This window comes from Amia ocellicauda, chromosome 9 (genome assembly GCF_036373705.1).
Source record: "Amia ocellicauda isolate fAmiCal2 chromosome 9, fAmiCal2.hap1, whole genome shotgun sequence".
In the NCBI taxonomy this organism is placed as follows: domain Eukaryota; kingdom Metazoa; phylum Chordata; class Actinopteri; order Amiiformes; family Amiidae; genus Amia; species Amia ocellicauda.
Window position 1 is genome coordinate 39,718,330 of NC_089858.1, and position 26,151 is coordinate 39,744,480.

The 26,151-nt window shown below is 42.0% G+C and overlaps 1 protein-coding gene across 5 annotated transcripts in view; it reads left to right on the plus strand.

Moving 5' to 3' along the window:
• Positions 1–22,157, plus strand: part of kansl3 (KAT8 regulatory NSL complex subunit 3) — a 43,347-nt gene extending 21,190 nt beyond the window's left edge. For 2 of the 5 annotated variants that reach the window (XM_066714470.1, XM_066714472.1), the window contains 8 exons: positions 437–616; positions 1,937–2,024; positions 3,428–3,570; positions 5,324–5,472; positions 6,571–6,775; positions 8,116–8,228; positions 15,606–15,738; positions 20,759–22,157. In XM_066714470.1, coding sequence (XP_066570567.1) covers positions 437–616; positions 1,937–2,024; positions 3,428–3,570; positions 5,324–5,472; positions 6,571–6,775; positions 8,116–8,228; positions 15,606–15,738; positions 20,759–21,228 — 1,481 coding nt within the window. In that variant the 3' untranslated portion in view covers positions 21,229–22,157. The remainder of the gene's footprint in view (positions 1–436; positions 617–1,936; positions 2,025–3,427; positions 3,571–5,323; positions 5,473–6,570; positions 6,776–8,115; positions 8,229–15,605; positions 15,739–20,758) is intronic. The other 3 variants (XM_066714471.1, XM_066714473.1, XM_066714474.1) reach the window with 2 other exon arrangements.
• The last annotated feature ends 3,994 nt before the right edge of the window (positions 22,158–26,151 follow it).

Sequence of the window (26,151 nt, forward strand, 5' to 3'; positions counted from 1 at the left end):
ACCTGGAGCAGTTTGAGAGTGATATCATTTCTGCATTATAAATAGACAATTGGCCTTTTGGTTGGATTCCCTACCCAACCTACCCAGCTGTCTATACAGATGTATTCACAGGGCTGCTGACATTTTTGAATAAGTCCACAAACTCAGTGCAAAATTAGTTGCATTTCATTGGGGAGTCTCAGAAACAAAATTATATGTAGGCTTAATTATCGGACCAGGTTTCATTGGTATATATAAGGCAAATCCAAATTTAGGAAGTGGGAATATTTTTGTGCACTTTGAGTTGATTTGTCCAGTGAATCACCATATAGCTTTCATTTTAGATCTCACCTCTCCTGGTGTGACTGATGGTATGAGGCATTACATAGAGAGAGAAAAATAGAGAGGGCCTTTCATTAGAGCGAGTCGGCAACTATCTCCCCTCTGTCCCTGGCAGTGCCGGTGTCCAGTGACCAGACTGAGGGACTGGAGAGAGATGACCTGAGGGCACACCTGAAGAGGAGACAGACACCCAGCCCTACTCCAGCCAAGCCCTCCAAGAGAGCCAAGATCAAGGTCACCATCCTGTCCCACGGGGAGGCAGCTGGTGGCATGAACAGTGCGGCAGCTCAGGAAGGTAAACCATTGTGTGATGAATTTGGTAGATCCTTGTCATTGTTACCATGTGCATGTGAGGTCCTTTACTGTCACTTTGATCGTGCTGCAAATACATTTTTTCATCTGTAAGATCACCTACATAGATGCCTCCTAGTGAGGTCTTGTATAGCCTGGTCTCAAAAAGATCCACCCCCTGGTTAAACCATCCATATTTTACAAGTGCCCACAATAAATATACAATAATCATAAAAAAAATCCCACACAACCTACCCAGCAACTATATTCACACAAGGCAATCTTTTCAAATGGATTATAGTCCCCTATGGGAGAAGTGACGTCTGTGCTTAAAAAAAAAAAAAATTAACATGCCTCCCATTCTTCCATGCCAAAGTTTGTACATTTATAGCTTTAAAATGAAGATCAAATATCAAATGGATCGACTAAATGCATCATTTTTTTGACAAGATAATATTTTCATTTAAAACTATCTGAATATATATGGAATTGATAAGACTAGTTAATAATTACAGTAATTGTGAACACCCCCGCTAAAGTTAAACATTTCCTCAATGTACATTTAATAATTTTATTTGAACTTAAAAAGTCCTCTCTAACTCCTGAGGCAGCCGTTCTAAATGAATACCACATTCTGTATGAGTAAGAAGAAATTATGCATAATTTTATGGAGGAGATTGCAAATGTTTCTCCCTCACAATCTGTTTTTCCTTGTTGATTTTGAAGACCTCTCTTTTAAAACAATAAATCTCTGATTGCAGCTATGTTTGCCCCTCTGAATAGAAAACAGAAAGCACTTTGTCCTCAGAAGAAGAAAAAACACTTATTTATCTAATGTGTTGTATTTCATCTTGTTGCCAGGGTGATGTTTTTATTATTTTACTTGCATTTGGAGCCAATCACAGCATTGTTAGTGTACACAGGTGAATGATTTGATAAAAGTAAGACGGAGACAAAAGCAGCTCTCTTTCAGTGTTCAATTATCTCGTTTTTTTTTTTAATATAAATAAAAGCAACATCTGTGCTAAACAGAGAGAGGAGGAGACAAAATCAAGATAACTGCCCTGTTATCATTTAGCAATCAATAATGGAACTGCTTCGACATATTTTGCTTTTGGACCTGTTGACTTGCAGATCAGGAATAACATCCTTAATTATGTATTGCATGTGCTTTCATGTTTACATTGTCACAGTTATTGCAAGTGATGAAAATAATTTGGCAAGCCTCAATCTGCCAGTACTGGATCTTAAAGCTACAGCTAATCCGAAAATTATTTGTATTCTGTACAATTACTGTAAGGTTTGTCGTCTTGCCCTGTTGTAGCAGGAGCTGCAGGGAAGCCTCTGACTGTGACAGTGGGACAGTCTGTCCCTGGAGCCAAGGAGCTGTCTGGTCTTCTCACAGCACAGAGGTAATCTCAACTCCCCCAAAGGTGTTCAGCAGAAGCTTGCAGTGATGAAAACCATCTTATAACTCCCAGGCATTTTTACAAAAACCTGCCAGCTTTTGTTGGTCCCTTTGCAGTGTAGCCAGCATCACATTGCAATGCCAAATGGTTTGCCGGCCAGATGTGCTGCTTTTTCTCACAGAAGCAATCGAAACATTTCTGTGTGTGCAGTAGCTTTGCTCAACTGCAGGCGCCTCGGCACAATCCATGGCAGCTGTGAGTCGATTCATTTGGCAGGCAAAGATCTGATCGGATGAATCCATAATTCTGTTTTTTAATTTAGGTCTGCAACTTTTAAAGAATCCTTTAGTTTCCCCATGTGAATGCTGTGAACAAAACATTTACCTATAGGTAATTGAAATCCAGTCTTTTTTTTTTTCTTTTCCCTCCTTGATCCATTTGAGCTCTGAACAGCTCTATGTTGGAATCGGATATATTTATTTTAGTTTCGTTTTTCAATACTGATACCTCGAACACAATAACACCAATGAATCTGAAATAGTCAACATTTAAACCCACTGTTCAAGCCCTTTTGTAAGATATAAAATAAGACTAGTGCTTTTACTGAGGGTGAAACTGATTTTGATTCTGTAAAGACCTCTTTATGGAAACTGCTCGCTATCAGCAATTTTTACTGGAGGGAAAAAGACAGACATTTATGTTCATTTTCTAATCCAGCCGATCAATCTGTCACAGCTACTGAGACACAATATAGAAGCTGAAAAATAACACTTGTATTTTTCACAAGTGGGGCATATTGTGGGCACTACTATTGACAATATACAAGAGGACTTATTTTCTTTAAATTTGACCTATGTCCCCGTTTCTTCAGTAATACGTTTGTAACTTTTTCCCCGCTGTTTGTCTTTGCACAAAAACACGGCTGTGCCATAATTTCATTTTTTCTATTCCTGGTGCATCAGGGCCAAACTGCTAAAAATACCACCAAACCAAAAAGCATAAGGAAATTATCCTGGAGTGATTTTGATTGCTTTATTTGAGCTAGCAGTGATGCTTTAAAAATCAGCCTGATTCTGTCCGCTCCTTTACAAAGCCATCTGATTTTGTTCTACGAGTGTATCTCAACCTGAGTAATTTAGGTCACCTGCATTTATTGCAAACAAGCCCTTTAGTTTCAGAGCCCGGCGATCCTGTTCCTCTAAGGGCACGTTAGATTGTGTCAGTGATGGTCAGCCATGCTTGGTGAAGGCTGAGGTTTTTTAACATTATGAACAGGTGGCTGTGTTGGGTGGTAACTGGTAGAGCTGTGATTAGAAGCACTCACCATTTTTTAAGGGCAAATGCAATCTCTAAATGTCCTTGAATTCATTCTCCATTTAATCCAAAACCACTCTTCCCTATTGTAGGTCTGCCAGTATCCCAGATGCCTCAAGCGTTAGTCCCGGGGGGTCCGGCAGCGTGGCCCCCAGCACTTTCCACAGCCTGCAGACACGCATGGTGTCTGGGTCCTCCTCGCCTGTCCAGACACAGGCTCCCGCAGCTGCTCAAGGTAGCTGAACTCTCTGTACCTTCCCAGGCACTCAGCACTCCACACTCACATGTTGCATGGTGTGAGGGAGCCCATAAACCATCACTTCTTCTTAAGTGTTTTACTTAGAGAAATCAAAGCATGACATCAAGCCTAAAAGCATAACCATTTACTGATCCTATCAAGGAACAACAAGAGTAACCTATAATGTAACCCATTATTTCCTGCCGTGGCACAAAGAGTATGGATTCAGTAACTTAATGCTGGGGTCACACTACACGATTTCTACAATCCCACACTGGCAATGGGATCAGTGGATTTCTGCAGATCTGTGCAAAACTTGCGAAAATCTGCGCAACAAGAACACGACCACAAACTGCTGTTGCTGTCCATGTTCGTGTGTCGGACAAACGCAAAAAGCTGAGAGAAAAGAGGATGAGTGTGAAGACATGGCCGTGAGAGCTGCAGCTGAGCACCAGTCACAGCTCTATCCATCCCATACTGTGAGCATCGCATTGTAGGATCGATATTTAGCGCAGACCTGGGTCAATTACAGATACTAATTGGTATTTGAAAATATTATTTTCCCTGTATTAGAGTATTTTTAAATAACCTGCGCCGAAACAACCATTGGTATTTGAAGTATTTTAATAACTACGTATGACAATCTTATTCTCCTGTCATGTTTATTCTTCTGTTTATTTTCTCTGCTTCAGTCAGCTCGGCTCTCATTGGCTGCTGATCACGTCACTCTCCACGATCGCTGCCGATCGAGTCGTAAATATTAAACATGTTTAATAAAATTGTAGCGGCTCTGACCAGCTTACGATCGGATCGGAGGGCAAACGATGGCATCGCAGCCCATCTCGCATTACATGGCCATCGGTGGCGGGAACGCGCCCTGACCAGGCTGCTTGTTGTGACGATCAGTGCCGATCTGTCATGAGGACTAAATTTGGCTTAAAATCGTGTAGTGTGACCCCAGCATTACTGGTCCAGAGTTCAGTCTGTAGGTCCACAGGCAGGGTTTTAAGTTTTACACCGTTCAACCCAAACCACTCACTGGACATTCAACAAGCAATCCGGGCCCACAGGTAAACACTTGAGTCTCAGTTACAGATGCTGATGATCTTAGGTTCTCGAGCAATTGGGCGACATACTAAAATACTAGTAACCAGACAGGGCAGGTGCTTGTTGCTTGTTCAATACCGCATGGCTTTATTAAAACACAATTCCCCCTTGAATTTTTACAGGGAACAACTGCAGCTCCTTTATTTAGCATACTGCATTGAATAGTTAAATGCATTGAATAAATACATAAATTGCAAAGCAAAGGCTTTTTTTATTAACTAAGAAGTTCAGTCTTTAGGCAATCAGTTTAAGCATGTTAATTTAATTGTTAGAGTACACAAATGGAATCTATTTTGACATAATTAACACGCGCCCTGATGAGAGATTCGGAACACGATTTGAATGCGAGAGCTGTATTTGGCATTTATTTTTTAGCCTTTCCCATTGGGTCTCCAGTGCAATTCCCTGTGGTGGCCTCTGTTATGATTTTCTAAGTTAATTACTTCCCCAGGAAAAGAAAAAATGAAGCTCATTGTAGCATAGCAAATCTCAATCTATGCAGCAACAACCAAACAATATGCAGCAGGTTTAAAATATTACACAGGCAAGGTATTGATTTAAAGTTGGTTAGCATCAAGGTTAGGTCAGGATATGCTCTGCTTGATAGAGCAAACCATTACATTATTCCTGTCTTTTCCTGCAGGCACCCCCTCTGCCAGCAGCTTGCTCCAGGGCCTGAGCTTCAGCCTTCAGGAGATTGTTACCAAGTCTCCCAGCCTGCCCTCCACAGCTGCCAGTGTGGGGAACAGCACTCAGGTAACCTACACCTGGAACAGACCCACTGGACCACAGGTAGGTCCCCAAATACAGTGCCTGCTCACACCAAAGCCCTTCCACAGCTAATCCAATCAATCGCAGATGTCTGTTGGATTTGATTATGGTCAATGGCAAAATGATTGTGCATCCTGCAAGAACTGTGCCAGATAAGGAATTTGCAGGACTATAACGGGCAAAGTAATTTGTTTATGTTGATTTGTTTTAAGCACACTTGCGGTGCAATGTTTGTTAAGGGATGGGCAAGAAAGAATGTTTATATATGATATATATCTATGCCAGTCCTTCAGTGGGTACACAAACTTTCTCAAAGAATGTCATTGGCCCAACTAGGATACTCACTGCCATATTTGATTTATTTATGGCCATCAACAAGTATTCAGTGTTTTTTTTCTTAATTCTAATTTCTAAACACACATACAATTTACATATGTATATAGTTATATTTTTATGGCCTTTTACCTTTTTTTTTGGTGTGGCATTAATTCTCATTGTTTTTAGTTTTGTTTTGTTTTTTTCCCCCCAGTTTTCACTGCAGTATCGATTACATCATAGCCTCTCCACTCTACCGTAATTGCTGAGCACCAGTCACTAATTTGTGATTCTTCTGCTCCCCACTCTGTCACAGCATGTTCCTTGGAAACTAAAATAACCATACTGATATTCAGCCTAATGTTGTTTTTGTTCTCTTCATGTATTAAAATAATAGATTGATATTTATTTGAACTTAGTGCTTGACTTGTCTCTCACCACTTGCTAATACTGCTTATCTTAAAGTACCATTTCCAAGTTCAGTTATTATGCAATGCTATATTTACAGCATCATATCTTATCCTCTATTACACAAGTTCAATTACCTTGCAAACACAACCCCAAGATGCCTGGACTGCCTTCACGGTACTTCCTGCCCACTTTCTAATCTTCGTCCGTTGTGACATCTTTGGAATTCCAAAGCCACTGATCCTTTGGCACCCCAGTGTTTGGTCAAGCCTGTTAAGTGTTTGCGACCTATATGTCCCACTGGGTTCTTAAGGGTTAATCTCCAGAAGACATGAGTCGTACCTTGTCTTTCTCTGATTTGTCTCTGTATCTCTTTCCTTGTCTTACTCATGATAGGCTCCAGGAATGAAGAGCCAGGGTCAGGTCCTGGCCGCTGTCACCACATGTAGCGGGACCCTGGTCAGAACCCTGCCTGTGGTCACTACAGGGGCAGGTGGCGGCACCAAAACCACACATATCCACCAGCTTCTCACCAATGGAGGCCTAGCCAAACTCGCCAGCAGCCTGCCCGGACTGGCGCACATCTCCAACCAGACAACCGGTATGTTGACTTCTCTACTGCTGCCTGAACGAGCGCAGTGTAAGGAGCCAACATCTATGGCAAACTAGTATGAGGCATCAATTTACTGCAGCTACTTGTTGTTAATCTAGTCCATTATATGTTCCATCAGATTTTATTCTGCCTTGAAATACAAAAGAGCACAAGCTTTTCAAAATGAAGCTAAATTGAAGCATTGGAACATTGCCTTATTAAATTTAGGTTTGATGGAGCATATCATTAAGTGTGGAATGAACAGCGATGAGTGAGATCAGACTTTCCTCCTTGTTGTCAAGAGGGGACATACTTGTGACCCTGACTGAGACCACGCAGGGAACGGTGTAAGGGACAGACTGCTGGAAATAATTAGGTTTGCATCATAACACCTCTCAAGTGGGCATCCTGGGTCCTGTCTTCATCGCCCCTGTAACTGGTGAAGAGACATTTACAGTGTTGAGCTGATTCAGAACTGTATTACAGACTTTCAGGGTGACAGATAATGGCATAGCAAAAACTCCAGGAAACATATCGAACATGCGTTGAACACTATCAATTGGCTGTTTTCACATTTTTTTTTTGTGTGTAGGTAAAACTTCCAGAACGGGGCTAAGTTATTTGAAATGTATTTTCTTCCTGCTCCTCAGTATATATATGTCTTTGTATGCTTGTTTTTGTAAATCTATATAAAAAAAAAGTAAGCTTTTTGTTTTTACCTGCAAGACAAATGCTGCATTGAATGGCATTGACATTAAATGGGTGAGAAATGATATAAGACCTCAGGAGAGAGATCACCATTATAGTGGATCGAAAAGAGCTATCCTGTTGCAGTTTTTGTTAGACTTTTATGCTGTCATCATCTCCCCCTGCTCATAATGAGGGTTGCGGTGGTCAGATGGTTGATTAACTGTTGGTGCTTCCATTGAAAATAAAAAATTATAGCAGATGCAAACTCAAACAATAATAAAAAGGAGGAAAACTTAAGTTACCCTTCAGTGTAAAATCAATGTCTAGTTTATTCACAGTGTGTCTCAGCTGGTTGAAAAGTTAAATAACAACATGAAGTAAGGTAGCAAAGCCTGCAGGTTTCTCATTAAGCAGCATGGCATTTCTAGCAAGCAAATTCAAGGTTTAAAATTGCAACTTGATTGACACACATCCAGTGCAGTTTTTTCCATGACTCGCATAGAAAATATGGCCTAAGTGTTATTGCCAACTATTTCTAAATTTAATTCCATGAATACAAGTGCAAGATAGAGAACAGAATGCTTTTAATGTGATGCTCATCTCATTTTGAACTAAACCCTGATCCTGATACACCCATCCTCCCCATTGTTCCTCAACAGGCCTCAAAGCACCCACCACAATCACAGTGACCTTAAGAGGGCAGCCCAACAGAGTGACCACCCTCAGCCAATCGGCAACAGGTGTCCCTGTGGCGAGACCCTCTGATATACAGGTAGGTTTGAACAACTGATGGGGTTGGGTGTTGGTGCCAGTGTCTGCCTTAATTCCAAGATTCTTTCACGGAGTTGGTTTAGTTTCCAAAATCCATTCAAAGATTAAATCCTGTAGTACATTAGTAAGCCTCTGCAGGAAATTGCTGTTTGGCCCCTGCCACTTGTGTTTCAAGCATTGCCTGTTGCCTGCTTTTTTTCCGGTCTCTCAGGCTGTGTATTTTGAGAGCAACTGTGCCACTCAATGATGCGAGTGATCACAGCTATACTACACATGTATTGTTAATTACTTAATTGTTAATTACTTAATTACTATGGCCTGTAACACTGATAAAACACTAACAAGCTGTGTCCACTTAAAACATTAAGTGTGTGTGTTTTTCATTTTTCCAGCATTTCATTTAAGAGGTACTTTATCACTAGCATGATTTATGTTTCAATACTTTTGTATTTGCTCTAGTTAAGAACCACATAGACATGCATTATATGTATTTAAATTTTAATGGACATATACATGAATGGACATGCATGGTTCAATTTGTGATATAACACACAATACATTTATTTTTGGCTCACTTTTAGGCAACTATTCAGTCCATCTAGGTAAATTACAGAACTGTAGGCAATGCAGCAGCACTGAGGAGTGGTGTGCAAGTGATTTACTTGCATATAGTTTGTGATTGGAGGCTGCATTAAATACATTTAATTAGCTTCCACTAATCAGAAGCTTGATAGAATTGCTCTTCCCACGTTGCAACATTGCTTTGGTGTTTGTTGAATATGTACTGAAAGCTAAAAGCTTCAATCAATTAATTATGTATTAAAAAAAGGAATGTGAAAATGGCAAGCCGGGGTATTGGCCCTCATGTTGCTATTTTAAAATGCTGGATATCAGAACATGATCCAGCAAAAAGATGGACAGAATTACTAATGAGAAACACATGTACGCTATATTCAGTCAACTTTTGCTCAAAATGTGCAGATAAACTGTGGGACACGGGGAATTGAGGGAGAAGAAAATGGTTTTGAAAATCAATATAGCAGCCAAAATGGGAAACCTTTTTTGTATTATTATTATTGTGCATAAAGCAAAGCAAAATTGTTTTACAGCTAAAGTATTTTCTGTATTGCATTTTGTAACATTCAAATATGGAGATCAGTTGTTTAAAAAAGAACACTGCATGTATGTGACAGCTTTAAAGTAACCTCATTCACTGTATTGCCATTACAAAGAATAGCCTATAGAATGCAAGAATACAAATAATTTACATTGCCACAATGCTACATTGCTCATTTTTGTTTTGAGTTGCTGAATTGCTATACAAATAATACATATATATTTCTGTCCCTGTATTTAAACTATTTGAATAGTTTTATTAATAGTGCTACATCTATATCAGCTATATGTAATTCTGTACTGTCAAACCAATCTTTATTGGCTATCATTCACCAGAAGTGATGCTAGACATTCAGTTAATGTCTCTGTCATGATGGTGTTTGTTGGGAGTTTTAGCAACAGTCACAGTTGGCTATTTACCTGCCAAAACATAACCTGGGGCACAGTATTTAAGAAATGTGACACTGGAAAACCCAAATGGAAACTGAAGCATAAGTGTTCACAATTCAGCATCTTACACATGAGCAGTTATTTATTTGACTTTCTTGATCTAAAGCCTGCCCTCAAGGTGGACAAAGTCCAGAAGACGTGTGAATGTCACTGCCATCTGCTTTCCTATTCATTGACTATAAAAGTTAGATGAATCACATGCTAGCTGGGTCTCTGTAGCATCTGCAGAAGAAATCTTGACAACCATTGCTTATCCCCTCACATTTGGACATTATTGTACCTTTCTCTCTTGAGAGCCTTGTTGGTCAGCTTAATAATTTTTATAATCTTGGTGTTTGTGTTCCAAACGTTGCTTTCTGTAATGACTCCTTCAATGCTGCCTATACTTTACCCCCTTCTATGAAGTAATTCCTGGAGGCACACTTAGGAAAATAAAATAAATCAAGGTCAACTTTTTCTCTCTCTCTCTCTCCCTATTGCTTAGTTTGATCTAAATGTTTTCACTCCTGCAGTGTAATAGTGCTTCTTATTTATTTAGTCTTTTTTAATGCTAATACGTGTCAGGTTTTTTGGTTGTTTTTGAAATTTGTTTGTATGCCTTTCTAATTTGGAGAAGCAAATTTGTTAATCGAATCCTGTGCTCATGTAGGAGAGCTATAGGCAGGGAATGTGCACTTTCTACACACTACAAGTCCACAGCCAACCTAGAGCATCTTGGTAAGGACTGGTGCAGCTGTGACTTAGAACCCAGCAGGTGGAGTTCTCAGGTGCCCAACAACCCAAGGGAATCCTGGCCACCCTAATCCCATGTAACCATGGCAGCACTCCATCTAGGCATTACCCATGGCGAACCCAATTAGTCTCTGATGGCAGGGAATGTATTCTGAGTCATTCCCAGCCCATGTACTGCTGGGAGAATAACGATCTGCTATTTTGCATTATGAAATACCTTTTTTTTTTTTTTTTTTTTTTTTTTTTTTTTTTTTCTATTTCTTGACTTGCTGGTACTCAAAGCCCTGTCACGTTAAGCCTGTTAGGGTTTGTTCTCTTTTGATAACGAATCTTAAGTAGTCTCAAAGGAGTTTCACATTATCTGAACATTGTTATTATTATTAAATTTTTTTATTATTTCTTGGCAGACGTAAAACAAAGTGCAAAAATACATTTAAGTAAAAGGCATCAATCATTACAAATTCAATTTACATAAAACATAGCAATTCAAAATATAATACATTTTACAAGTTCCAATTTACAATTTACACAGGCAAGTACAGTAAGTGAGGTCATACATCCTGGACGGTAAAAGCTAAGTCCTGTCAAGATGTAGGGTCACAGTCAAGGGCTACAGGAAAGGGAGCAAAAAACACAAGAAGCATAATAAAACTGTGAAGTGCTATCTAGCGGGGATAAAAGGACTAATATTACTAAGTACTGTCTGAAAAGATGCGTCTTGAGTAAGCGCCGGAATGAGGTCAAGGACTCTGCTGTTTTGACTTCGGTGAGCAGGTTGTTCCACCATTTAGGGGCCAGAGATGAGAAGGAGTGGCTCTGGAGGAAGGAGGGAGAGTTAGTCTTCTGGCACTGGAGGAGCGCAGTGGTCTGGAGGGGATGTATGGAGAGATGAGGGTCTGAGGGTAACTTGGTGCAGTGTGGTCGAGACAGTGGTAGGTGAGGGTCAAAGTCTTGAACTGGATGCGTGCCGCTATCGGGAGCCAGTGGAGGGAGCGGAGCAGTGGAGTAGCGTGTGTGAATCGGGACGGAGAGAATACCAGACGAGCAGCAGAGTTCTGGATGAGCTGGAGTGGGCGGGTAGTAGTTGGATGCAGGCCAGCCAGGAGGGAGAGGACCAGTGACTGGACGAGCAGCTGAGTCGAGTAGTCGGTGAGGAAGGGACGGATCTGGCATATGTTGCTCAGGAAGAATCTACAGGTGCGCATCAGCGTGGCGATGTGCTGGGTGTAGGAGAGCGCAGGATCGAGGGTGACTCCTAGATTTTTAGCGGAAGAAGAAGGAGAGAGTGTGGTGGATTCCAAGGGGATCGAGATGGGGAGGTCAGCAGAAGATGAGGAAGAGTCGGGGAAAACCAGGAGATCCGATTTGGAGAGGTTGAGCTTGAGGTGGTGTGAGTGCATCCAGGCGGAAATAGCAGACAAGCAGGAAGAGATGCGAAAGGGGATGAGAGGGTCGGAATACGGAAAAGACAGAAACCATGGGATGCGATGAGTATAGTATAGAGAGAGAACAAGAGGGGGCCCAGGACGGAACCTTGGGGAATGCCTGTGAGGAGAGGTTGGGGGGTGGATGAGGAGCCTCGCCATGTCACTTGGTAGGACTGGTCACTGAGGTAGGAGGAGAACCAGGTGAGAGCAGTCCCAGAGATTCCAAGGTCAGCGAGGCAGGAGAGGAGGATGGAGTGATCAACGATGTCAAATGCTGTGGAGAGGTCAAGGAGGATGAGGACTGAGGAGAGGGAGGCCGCCCGAGCACCGCTGAGGAAGTCAGTGACAGCCAGGAGAGCCGTCTCAGTGGAGTGAGTTGTGCGGAAGCCGGATTGCAGAGGATCAAGAAGCGAGTGTTGGGACAGAAAGTCAGAGAGCTGACGGTGGACCACCTGCTCGAGAGTCTTTAAGAGGAAGGGGAGTAGGGAGACAGGGCAGTAGTCCTGAGGAGAGGTGGCCTCAAGGGTTGGTTTCTTGAGCAGTGGGATGACAGCAGCTTGTTAAAATGCAGAGGGGAAACAGCCAGAGAGGAGTGAGGAGATGAAGGGGAGAACATCAGGAGCGGTCGCTTGGAAAAGGCGAGAAGGGAGAGGGTCCAGGGCACACGTTGTAGGTTTGTGACTTAGGAGGAGAGCAGAAACTTCAGCATCTGAGAGGTGAGAATGAAGAAAAGGAAGCTTGTTCGGTGGGAGGTTTGGGTGTGATGGGAGAGGAGGGTGGAGTATTGAAGAGCCTGCGGATGTCTGCAATCTTGGAGGAGTGAGAGATGAGGGAGGAGGAGGGGCAAGGAGGGAGGAGAAGGTGGAGAAGAGTGCGGGGGTTGTTGACAGTGGAATCGAAGAGAGATTGGAAGTAAAACTTCTTGGCTGAGGTGAGTGTGGAGGAGAATGTAGACAGTAGAGAGTGGTAGAGTTCGAGGGCAGCTGGGAGTTTGGTCCTTTTCCACTTCTGATCGGCGGCACGCAGACTAGTTCGGGTTGAGCGGCAAACAGCAGAGCCAAGGCTGAGGAGGGGAGGGACGGGCAGGACGAGGACAGAGAGTCAAGGGAGGAGGTGAGGGAGGAGAACAAAGAGGAGGTAGGACAGTTGACAGATAGATGGGAAAAACAGTCAATGGAAGGTAAGAGGGTGAGGGCAGTGTAGGCAAGGGTGGATGGGGAGACAGAGCAGAGATAATGGCGGAAGGTGACGGAGTGGGTGGAGTGGGGAGGGAAAGGGAGAAGGAGATGAAGTGGTGGTCTGAGATGTCCATGGGTGTCACGGAGAGTGACAAGGGGAGCAGCCTCTAGAGAAGATGAGGTCAAGCTGGCGGCCTGCCCTGTGAGTTGGGGGAGATGGGGAGAGAGAGAAGTTAAAGGAGTGAAGGAGAGGAAGAAGTCTGGCAAAGTGGGAAGGATTGGAGAGGTGGATGTTGAAGTCTCCCAGGGGGATGGTAGGTGAGGATAGCGAGGGGAGGGAGGAGAGAAGAAAGTCGAGTTCATCCAGGAAGGAGGTGAGTGGACCAGGTGGATGGTAGAGAACTAGAAGGAAGAGGACACGCACCTGCAGATTCTTCCTGAGCAACATACGCCGGATCCGTCCCTTCCTCACCGACTACTCAACTCAGCTACTCATCCAGTCACTGGTCCTCTCCCACCTGGACTACTGCAACTCCCTCCTGGCTGGCCTGCCTGCATCCACTACCGCCCACTCCAGCTCATCCAGAACTCTGCGGCTCGTCTGGTATTCTCTCTGCCACGATTCGCACACGCTACTCCACTGCTCCGCTCCCTCCACTGGCTCCCAATAGCGGCACGCATTCAGTTCAAGACTTTGACCCTCACCTACCGCTGTCTTGACCACACTGCACCAAGCTACCTTCAGTCACTCGTCTCTCCATACATCCCCTCCAGACCACTGCGCTCCTCCAGTGCCAGCAGGCTAACTCTGCCTCCTCTCCACTCTCCTTCCTCCAGAGCCGCTCCTTCTCATCCCTGGACCCTAAGTGGTGGAACGACCTGCCCACCGAAGTCAAAACAGCAGAGTCCTTGACCTCATTCCGGCGCTTACTCAAGACGCATCTCTTCCGACAGCACTTGTAATATTAGTCCTCTATCCCTGCTAGATAGCACTTCAGCTTATTATGCTCCTCGCGTTCTTGATTGTTTTCCTCCTTGCTCCCTTTCCCGTAGCCCTAGTCTGTAACCCTACATTTTGACAGCACTTAGCTTTCACCGTCCAGGATGTAGGAAGTCTCTTACTGTACTTGTGTAAATTGTAATTGGAATTTGTAAAATGTATTATTTTGAATTGCTATGTTTAAGCTAAGTTGAATTTGTAATGATTGATGCCTTGTACTTCTCTGTATTTTTGCACTTGTGTTGTAAGTCGCCCTGGATAAGGGCGTCTGCCAAGAAATAAAAATAATAAAAAAGAAAAAAAAAAGAGGTGAGAGGGACAGGTGATTTCCACTGCATGGAATTCAAAGCTGTGGGTCGTGATAGAGGAGAGAGAGGGGGGGACAGAGAAGGGGAGAGCAGGAGCCCTGTTCCTCTTAGTTACGACACCTGTAACTAATTAGGACAGTGCACACCTGTGTTGCGTTGAATGACACAAGGCTGGTCAGGATGGCCCTCCCTCCCACACAGGACTGCTAATAGCACAATTAATGGCCGAATACAGACAAAGACAGTGCCAGACACACGCAGTTACACTGAACAATAACGTAGTAATGTTAAATAATCATGGCCTACAGTGTAACGCTTCTGATTACAGACAGGGTGTGTCGAGTGTGCTAAGTAACTTGCTAGATTCACTAACAAACAGTCGCTGCTCTTACTACAAAACAGATGCAAGATATACAATTCGTAGCTAAACAATAAACCACGTAAACAATCAATGTAACTCTTAACTAACTAGGAAACGCGAGGGAAAAAGCGATACTTGGCTGCGGCCAATTGAGCGACTTCTCAGCTTGCTTGCCCGAGTGTCCAGTGGCAACGACAGAAACAAACCGGCTAATTTGCATAAATCACATAGGCCACAAACCGTGCTAGCATTCCTTCTACTGATCGATATGGACTTTTAATCTGGAGATCAGACCTGAAGCCATTTCATGATTCCCCAAATGCATTCATATGAAAATAAACAAGGTGTGCTGTGCTTTTTATTTCATAAGTGTTTCATTTAGCTAGGAGATATCAGTTTGCCACAGGGCATTAACTCCAAGGCTGGATAGTAGCTCATACACTGTATCTGTCTTATTTCATTTGTCTTGTTTATTTGTATTGTACTTTGTATCGCAGATAATTCTCTCTAGATTTCTATGCTATAAACTGCAAGCGACCGGATGCAGCTGAGCATGATGTCTTAGTGGACTCTCCTACCCTCACCCCCCCCCCCCCCCCCAACACACACACAGCACAGCCACATTGCCATTACTCATTAAGCACATCCCCATACAAACCTGTGAAATTAGATCACAGAAGATAAATGTGGTGTCGTCCACAGTGCAGCATTCCCCCACCCTCGCAGAGCCCCCCAGTGGAGGTAGTTTGTGAGTGTCCCCAGGTCTGTGCCCTTGGCCAGCTAACGGTGCTGTTTCCGTCCTGCAGAGCCACGAGCCTGCGCTGGGGTCAGCAAGCGCCCAGCCCGCCCTCCGGACCCTGGCCCAGCGGGAACCCCCCAAAGAGGGCCCCTCTGCCGACAGAGGCCTGGGTCTGCCGGCTGCTGCGTCTCCACCTGTAGGTGAGGCTCCCCAGTCTACTCCAAGGCCCCAGCCAACGGCACACCCACACAAAGGATGCACGACTCAGTGACGGCCGTGTGCTCCCACCCTCAGTGAGCCGCTGCTTCTTACTGGCTTACTGCACCTAAAACCCACAGTGCATCCCAGCCACAAGCATTTTTATTTGTTTGTATCTTCTTTGCAAACCTCAGCCCAACCCCCCCACCTCCATTTGCCAGACTTCTGTGCCAAATTAGGTGTTACACTTAGGGAGTGTAGGAGCTTGAGCCCAATGTCCCACTGCAACTTCTAGCTTCATTTTGATTCAGTGTCTGTGATGCATTTCTCCATTTGCTGATACGTTCCCAATGCCCAGTTCAAATGTAACCTTCTACATATGATCCATACCAACTGACGCAGGTGTTCCTGGATTCGGTTTCAGCCCTGAGAGAATCCCATTTGCGTTCCATCTGCATTGGATACGTGCAGTGGGGGATTACTGAGGCATAACGATACTGGCAGTCGATACTAGTTTATGCGGGGATCACTCTTACTCTTCACAGCCCAACCTAGGCTTGAGTTGGAATAATCCCAATGATGTGCCAGTATATCTTGTCATATCTCAGTGTGGAAAGTTTCTTCTCTACTGTGGATTAAATCCAAAGGAAACTAAACTGGATCTTAACTGTATATTTTCAAACATTCTTGGTTTCTGACTCATGACACCATAGAATGCTCCGTTTAACCTTTTATCGTTAATCTTCTTAACAGAAGTCATTGTCTTTGACGGACTCTGAAAACATGAAAGCAATTTGCGAAGTAGATTGGAACTCATTCCAGAATCAGAAAGATTTGTTTTTGGTTGTTGCTCAAGAGTGAAAATTAAGGTTACAAATAGATGTTTTGTTAAGATATTTGTTCACTAAATACACTCACCTAAAGGATTATTAGGAACACCTGTTCAATTTCTCATTCATGCAATTATCTAACCAACCAATCACATGGCAGTTGCTTCAATGCATTTAGGGGTGTGGTCCTGGTCAAGACAATCTCCTGAACTCCAAACTGAATGTCTGAATGGGAAAGAAAGGTGATTTAAGCAATTTTGAGCATGGCATGGTTGTTGGTGCCAGACGGGCCGGTCTGAGTATTTCACAATCTGCTCAGTTACTGGGATTTTCACGCACAACCATTTCTAGGGTTTACAAAGAATGGTGTGAAAAGGGAAAAACATCCAGTATGCGGCAGTCCTGTGGGTGAAAATGCCTTGTTGATGCTAGAGGTCAGAGGAGAATGGGCCGACTGATTCAAGCTGATAGAAGAGCAACTTTGACTGAAATAACCACTCGTTACAACCGAGGTATGCAGCAAAGCATTTGTGAAGCCACAACATGTACAATCTTGAGGCGGATGGGCTACAACAGCAGAAGACCCCACCGTGTACCACTCATCTCCACTACAAATAGGAAAAAGAGGCTACAATTTGCACAAGCTCACCAAAATTGGACAGTTGAAGACTGGAAAAATGTTGCCTGGTCTGATGAGTCTCGATTTCTGTTGAGACATTCAGATGGTAGAGTCAGAATTTGGCGTAAACAGAATGAGAACATGGATCCATCATGCCTTGTTACCACTGTGCAGGCTGCTGGTGGTGGTGTAATGGTGTGGGGGATGTTTTCTTGGCACACTTTAGGCCCCTTAGTGCCAATTGGGCATCGTTTAAATGCCATGGCCTACCTGAGCATTGTTTCTGACCATGTCCATCCCTTTATGACCACCATGTACCCATCCTCTGATGGCTACTTCCAGCAGGATAATGCACCATGTCACAAAGGTCGAATCATTTCAAATTGGTTTCTTGAACATGACAATGAGTTCACTGTACTAAACTGGCCCCCACAGTCACCAGATCTCAACGCATTAGAGCATCTTTGGTATGTGGTGGAACGGGAGCTTCGTGCCCTGGATGTGCATCCCACAAATCTCCATCAACTGCAAGATGCTATCCTATCAATATGGGCCAACATTTCTAAAGAATGCTTTCAGCACCTTGTTGAATCAATGCCAAGTAGAATTAAGGCAGTTCTGAAGGCGAAAGGGGGTCAAACACAGTATTAGTATGGTGTTCCTAATAATCCTTTAGGTGAGTGTATGTCCGTAAGCTACTAGTTGTCTCATCTTAAATTGGTATGTTTCCACCAGTATAAGAACACCCCTATGCCTTTTATATAGACTTTTGCACAGTAATTAAGCTCTTCCCTGTTGTGTAGCTTTTATAGAACGCAATTGTTGCTGTACTTGTGAGATCTATTTTTGAAGATATTAGTATCCTGTAATAGATAACTATTATTTATTTGTTACTTACATATTCCTTAAAGTAACAGGTGTATATTGGGTCAGTATGAAAATAATACCCAGACTCCCAACAGACCTGATATGCTCTTAGAGGGGGAGGGATTATTTTAAGGAAGTATCCAATCTTCTCATCAATTCACATGTATTTGCTCAGAGTGCTTGACAGAAACGGATTCAGGAGCTAACTAACGTTGAAGGTGTTTCGTTATTGACCGAATCGTGCACAGCAGGGACTAAGTGACTGCATCATAGTGCTGGCACAGTGCCCCACTAAGTCACTCTTTGGTGGTTCTCCTGTTCCCCTCTAACTGTGCTTACTGTCATTCACCAGTCCTCTACACAGGAGTGATAATGAATGCTATTTATATGGCACCGTCCCAGGGATTTAACCCTACTCTTTGGATTCTGTGAGCTAGAAAAAAGCACTCCAGGGATCAAAGTATAAACTGAATTAGGTGGGTTTGTGGCAGTGGTGGGGGGGGCAACTGTTCTTGCAGTTCACTTGACTCCATTTTACAGTGTTGTGTGAGGAGAGTCGGTCTTTTTAGTTTCTATAAGATAATAGAAACTTTGGGATGTAAGAGAGCATTCCTTTTATCCTTGTTAGTCATTTGATTGTCAACTTTATGTTAATCTCATGAGTTTGATTTGAACTTTGTATACAGTGTGTGCAAATCTTGCATGCATGCTGTTTTATTCATTTTAGGTATGATGTGATTGATATTTTAGGCCAACAGAATAGAGAATTGACCAGGTCAATTCTGTTTATAATACATCCTTAGTTGTAGCCATGTTTTTTGCACAACAAAGTTGACCACTGGACAGAGTAAGAGGTATGGAAATGTATTTGTATTTCAGGTTTTATTTGTATGTAACGGTTAATTAAAGGAACAATAATGAAAATCAGGAATGTGCTCAATAAACTGAGAAGCTCAAGTTAGTAGGGAATGTCTATCGAGCCATTTGTATTTAATAAAAATGAATTGAGGAGTAGGGAGGAAGAAGATTTCTGTAGCTCTTAATCAGTGGCTAATACATATAAAATAGTGATAGGTACATATAAAAACCTGCAGCAACCTGGTCCCTTGAGAAATATAGCTAGATCTTGCTATCTCAATAAGGCAAATAATTACCCCCCAATCTTGAATTCTTGATGGATTAGTTTGACCTGAAGTTCTAATCTCTGTAATAGAACTTTTGATCTTTGTGTGGTTCATATTTCTGGCTTTGTCCCCAGTCGTTTTAGGGATATTTTCTTTCAAAGCAATAGATTAGATGTAACAATTTCAAAACGTTGAAGCGATGGCTTATGCTAAGAAAAAGTATTCCCAGCCGTTTGATAATATATAAAACTACTGCTGAGATCTTTAGAATGCAGTCCACTGTCCTTGAAGGTTTGTTGTATCACCTTTTCAGGTTTGTGTTACTGCATTCATTGCTAAAGAGGAGGCGCTGGATCTTAGACGTCAAGTTTGGAACTCAGGCACTGTTGTTTGCCCCACGATTCCTTATCCACCGGCTGGGAATTTATATCGCCTCCTAAACAAACATAGTTGAAGTGACCTTCAGACCTTCAGTGAGATTTCAGAGACTTCTTCAGCAGCAGATTCTCTTTCTAGCATAAAGAACACATACGCAGGTGATGAGTAACACAACCCCAGATGTATTTGGCTTAATTCACACAGAGACCGATATCAAGAGCATACTGATACAAACAAAGATAAAATAAAATGAAGCAAATAGCAATAATAAGTTAAGTGTTAAGGCTGCTTGATGGTTGTCTTGCAGATACAAGCTGTGCGTGAGCTTCAGACAAGTGTTTAAATAAGCTTTCTCAGTCACCTTGCAACAAGTGTCAGGGCCAGTATGCTTTTGGGGTCACAGAAGCGAAAGAAGGCCCTGGAGTTTTCCCAGAAAAGACGAAGTTCACAACAGTTCGGATAATGTCACTGCGCACCTCGGAGACCACTGGTTCAGACAAAAATGTGGGTCCCGGGAGGAATTCTAAACCCGACACTTACAGTGCACCATAGATAATTCAGCAAAGTGTCAATGCTGGTACAAAGATGGCCATTCTCTATCACCGAGTATCTGTGACTGAGAACATAAGCCCACTGCTATTGCTTTCCACTTTGAGATTATTTTTTTTTAAGGTTCAAAGTACTTGTTAGATGAGCTACTGAAATTCGGATGTAGCCTCAAGTTCACCAGCTGCAAGATGACTTTTGGAATCCTAACAAAGTAGACCAAATAAATGCATGTGTACTTCAACAGACACATTACTACATCCAGCCAAGGAGAGCTTCCTTAAAAGCCTTGGAAATGATGGGACTAGGATCTAGATCCTACAGAACAGAATAAAGTATTTTCACCTAATTTGGAGTTGCAATGTGCTTCTGTGGAGGTTTCTTATGCTTACTTAAAAAATCCAATAACCTGAGTTTTTCCAGGGTCCAGGACACTGCAGTCCTATTCTGAGAAACAATATTAAAGTAAATGTATCTTAATTAGGAAACGGAAGCACAAAATCAAATTGGTACAGGAATTAGAAAAGAGACCTGAATAATTTAGTGATCTGGCCTAATTTCTGGTAGTGAAGACAATCCACGTTCAGCTTGTCTGTTTCACGTAACTACAACTTTGTGTAAAGAACTGCCTTCTGATTGTGTGTGTTCCTAATTGCAGTGACGACAACCAGTCCCACCAAGACGCTGTACGTCATGTCCGACGCCAAGATGTCAGCCCTCACCAAGTCCATCATCCCTCAGCAGCAGACCCCCACAGACCTGCCGGGAACCCTGAGAACTCTTGGGGTGCCCTCTCCCCCCGGGGGCGCCGTGACTTTTACCACCCCCGCCATCACGAACACACCCAGCCCTTCCTGCACCGTGGTTCTGTCTAAAGTTGGTCCCGTTTTGCAGGGCAGCCCGAAGACAGTTCTCCTCACTCCTGCGTTGGGGGGCCCTCCAACAGTCAAACCCGAGACACTAGGAAGGGTCCCCTCAGTCCTCGACGAAGGCAGTACAATTCTGCACAGCTCCGAGACTGTCACCCCAGCCCCTGGGACCACCATCATCACTCTGTCCGGCAGATCCGTGGCCAACTTTAACACGCCGCCCGCTCCTTCAGCAGGACCCCCCAGTCAGCATCAATGAGGGCATCACAGCAAGGACTTTCAGACTCGACTCATGATTGCACAGACACGAGTGTCGGCCGCCATCTTCTCCGTATTTAATACCGATCTGCAGTGGAGTTTTCCAGTGCTCCTGGAAGGCAAAAATGTGTTTTAAGTCAAAACAGTTTAGATTGCCCGTTCAACCCACGACCGTCATCTGGACAAAATACAATTAAGAAGAATCTGCACAGTCATTCTATAATTAGCAGGATTGAAGAACAGTACTAAATAAATAAATAAATCAATGCCAGTTTTTTCCCAAAACAAATATATATACTATACTAACTTAGGACTTCCATTTTTATTTCACACCATTTTATTTCAAACCATATTTATTATCATATGTCATACGAAAGGGTAAATTAAAAATGTACAGGTTAATTAAACAATGTTATGGATTCCATCTATCTGTACTTGAGCCTTGCTAGCTTGGTATTTTTTGTCATGCTTGTTGTAGCTGGTTTAATCCCTATACCATAACACATAATTTGAAAGGTAGTTTGACTATACACATCCTGAAATAACCTCTAATAAATGATTTACCTGTCTCACTACAGAATCATTATGGCTGATATAGACAGAAGCCTGGAAAATGTAATCAGAAAAAAGTGAAAATGTCTGTTACAGTAGGTCAGTCTGTCCTGAACTTCTCTTTGGAATTTGTTTTGTATATTTTGTCATTCATACTTCGTCCAAAAGTCCAAATTATTTATCCGACTGGCCAGAAGGTCCTCCATAAGCTTTAATTCCAGTTTCTACCTGCTCTCTGATGGAGGCCTGAATTCTGTATGGCGCTTGTCTTTAGTGCTTACCAAATGGATTGTGTATCCAGTTAGGCGCGCATACAGTCCATAATGGTCTTAAGGCTACTTGCTTTGCCAAAATACTTAAATAAATACTTTTCTCTCACTTGGTTTTTGTTTCCCTTTTCGTTCATGTCTACCCTTCTTTATTAATACATGCTAATCTCTCTAAACATAGTAAGGTTAAAAAGTACTGGAGATGTTATGCATGGATTCTTGAGGTTAGTTTATTATTTTAGTTTATTAATTGGTGGTAGCCGTGGGATACCTTGAGTACAGTAACTCAAAATGTTGCTTCCTGAACATTTTTTAAATCTTATAATGGCAACATTGATAAACAATGTGCGACTGTGCTAGTCAAATATAAAGTAGTAACTGTTCTCTTTGGGTCTTGCCTTGTTTATTTTGCTTCCACTAATTTCCCACTTATTTAGACATTTCCTTCTCGTGGCTTACATTAGCTCCCTAATATCACATACTAGGAGTGATAATGTGAAAATTACCCTTAAACTTCAGTGCCTATTAGGGAAAAAGTGCATTGTAACAGGATGTTTGTGGATATTGCAGCATTATGTTTAGAAACGGCAAAGATGCAGCAGGTGGAAACACTCATTAGTCTTAGAAATCTATTGCCCAGGTTAAGGCTTTTCACCAGACTGGATTCCTCTATCTTGAGTCGAAAAACAAGAGCATTGCATTTTAGCAGTTGAATGCCATTGAGGGAAGTATTCTTCAATTTATCCCAAGTCAAGAGGTGGCAGCTGACATGACTGTGAATGAGATTGAATGTTACACCGAACACAATCATATAGTCCCTACCTTACCCCCCCACCGCCACAAGCTACTTCTATCCTATTACGAGTGAAGACTGTGCTTTAGAAGTCATATACTCTTACAGCCTTGCAGAATAGAGATGGGTAATAACTCAATAATCAGAATTTTCCCGGCTCTCAAGATAGGCAGCACGAGGAGATAAAACTGTCAATAAAGAGGAGGCAGCTGCTGAAAAGCCCACTATAATAGCTTTGTTGATGGAGTGAGCAATGAAAGGGAGCCTAAAAGTAAATGTGTTGCCACCTGGGCTGGTATTTTTGCCACAATGTAAAATAGGGCTTTGTAGTTGCTGCTAAATTTAATGCAATTATTTGTGATTTCAGCATTCAACTGGTTCTCGATCCTTACCGATCAGAGCACTTCCAATTGCAACAGCTATGCTCAGGGCAGCTGCTACAGGCATCACTCAAGAGTACAGGCCAGAGCAACGGTTCAAATCATGAGTCGGCTGACCTGAATGCCACTGAGCTGAGCCCCTTCAGGAGATGGGTGATTTTTAAAGTCAGCAGTCTTTTCTGTGTTTCTGCAGTCTGGATTGCAGAGCTTGGTTAACTTTTGTGTTGGCTTCCCAGCATGAAAAGAAGCAAGTGTCCTGAAAGCATGTATTTGCACTCATCTCGTGTCTCTCCTGCTTGGATTTGGGAACATGACAACATTCACTCAATAACACGGATGGCAATGAAATGCACAGTGAGTCAGTGCTGGGTGAGGATTAGGTGAGAGTAGTTTTACCCAGCTACAGCATGTTAGCATGCATATTTATATATATATATATATATATATATATATTATTAAAAATTATGCATGAGACTTATGAAAAGCCAACGAGTGGAATGCAGCAGGCATAAAATTGAGAAGTAAATTTCCATAGTCTGTGTGTCTGTGTTAATAGCAGAAATCTTAATCTAGGTTCTGTTCCCTTTTAAATAAATTCAATCTCGTACATGATGATTTCGTCTCTTAAATGGAGGAACAAATGGGATCAAACAAACATACACATGATTTACAAAGGACATTTTTTTGTTCTTGTATTTTAACCATGAACTTGTTTTTCTTCCACTCATCTCTGCATCCTTTTCCACAATAATGTTACCTGGATTTGAACTTCCAATGTAAACCACAGAGCCTTAAAATAGCTATGGCTGGCAAAAAGCTTCCCTTTTATTATACATGCTGGATGCCAGTCACGTCCTGTGTAGGATTTCTGAAAAGATCTGATTCATTGTTTTCCCAGCCAAATGGAGCACAATAACCTATGGCAGTGCACCTTTTCTTCTGCAATGCTTTTTAATATAATCTCTTTGGTTTTTTCACATGAATACAAATTTATCTGTGTCAGTGGCAATCTCTAGAGAACAACAGACTGAACTTTGTGAACTGGAAACATGATTAAAGTAAGTCAGTAAAAAGCTATGATGCTAGTCTATGATATATAATTATTACCATTACTTCCAGTCCAAACTTCAAGAATATATATATATATATATATATATATATATTAATCATACACATTTAAACTATAAATGCTTTCAAGAGCTTTTTCTTTTTGTTTAACATCCTAGACCTGCCATGCAAACACTGTGTTTTACCCATCAATTTACAACATATAACTAGTTGGAACAACTCAAACTCAGAAAACCCAACCCCCTCAGAGAGATGCATCATACGGAGGCCTATTCGCACCACAGAGGGGAAAAAATGCTTTATTTTGAGATAATATTGGGTAATTTAGCAATAATAAATGCGTTATTATGAGATGCGTATGCTTAGGAGGAGGTCAGAGAGGGACTGACTTGAGAAAGCAGTTAGTGAGGTTCAAATGAGAGAAGAGGAAGGGTTTAAGGTTTCGACAGAGGGATGTCACACAAGTAAATACTGCAGCCTCTCCAAATCGCATGTCTCCAAATGTTGAATGTTTCTAAATCGTCGGTTAGCGGGTCTTGTTTTAGGAAAATTTTGCCGTTATTTTTTTTGAAGATAAAGTAATTTCATGTTTTAGTGAATCAGTTATTTTTGGAAAGTCATGTCTATAAACACAGGTGTATTAATGTTTAAGGGACAGATACTGTGCATTTTGAATTGTTCATCCATTTGTATTGAACAGCATAAGATCTGTCCTACTTTATCAACATTTACTTTTTATTTCAATAGTATTAAAATACTGTTAATTTATTTACTTGCAACAAATACTGGACTTGAATTGCTGTGTGAAGGGCATAAATGCAGATTCTACTGAATACAGACTAATAGTGTTGATTTTATGTTTTTTGTTAACAGTGGGTACCCAGCTAACACACAACATTGCTACAACGTTGTGGCAACGATGTGTGTTAGCAGGTACAAACTGAAGTATTTGAGAACATGTTTCATGCTGGTAAAGCATATAGAGTTCTAAAATATTTGTTAAATGTATTAAGAAAAACATTAGCAAAAATGCAGTTCTGAGATTAGAATATAGATTTTTCCCCATTACTCTTTAGGAAAATGTAACTGGGTCAGCTGATACTTATTTTAAACCAGTGATTCTAACTCCTGACACATCAACCAAAGTTTTTCAATCTGATAATGCAATTGCTTAACTGAACAAATGTTGTCCTTGCTTGGTCGAAATTATTACTGTAATGATGCCTTAAACTGTTGATTATCCTCTACGGATATGCTGATGGTTTTTCACAATTATTTAAAAGAAAACAAATAATTAAATCTGCAATCTGGAAAACCAAAATATAAAAAATAAATCAATAATAAAGATCAGCACACATAGTAAAAACAGTGTAGTCACAGTAAAAAGTCTGTGTTGAAACATTTAAGGTACCCTAAAACTGTAGGACTGACTTCTCATGGCCAGTATCCCTGTTAACACACAATGTTGCCACAACGTTTTAGCAACATTGTGTGTTAGCTGGGTATTTGGTGCATCGGCTTTAGATAATGTATTCCTCCAGGCACAGTGTTTTGAAGATGTTTATTTAATTTTGACCAGAAAGTATGTATAAAGCACTCATACTGTAACGTGGGGACTCTGGTATGAGGAACCCAGGTGCAGAGATAAGGAAGTTCAGGGACAGGCGAGGGTCAATACCGGCAAAGGCAATGTCAAGGAGAATCCGAAGGCGAGGTCGATAAGGAAGGCAAGGGTCAACGAGGAAGCGAACAGGCTGGAAAGGAGAATCCGGGAATCGTAGGTCAAGGTACACAAGAAGGTCAAAGAACATGCAATCAATAGGCAATAGGGAACACTGAGAATAGCAACTGGAAAGAAGACT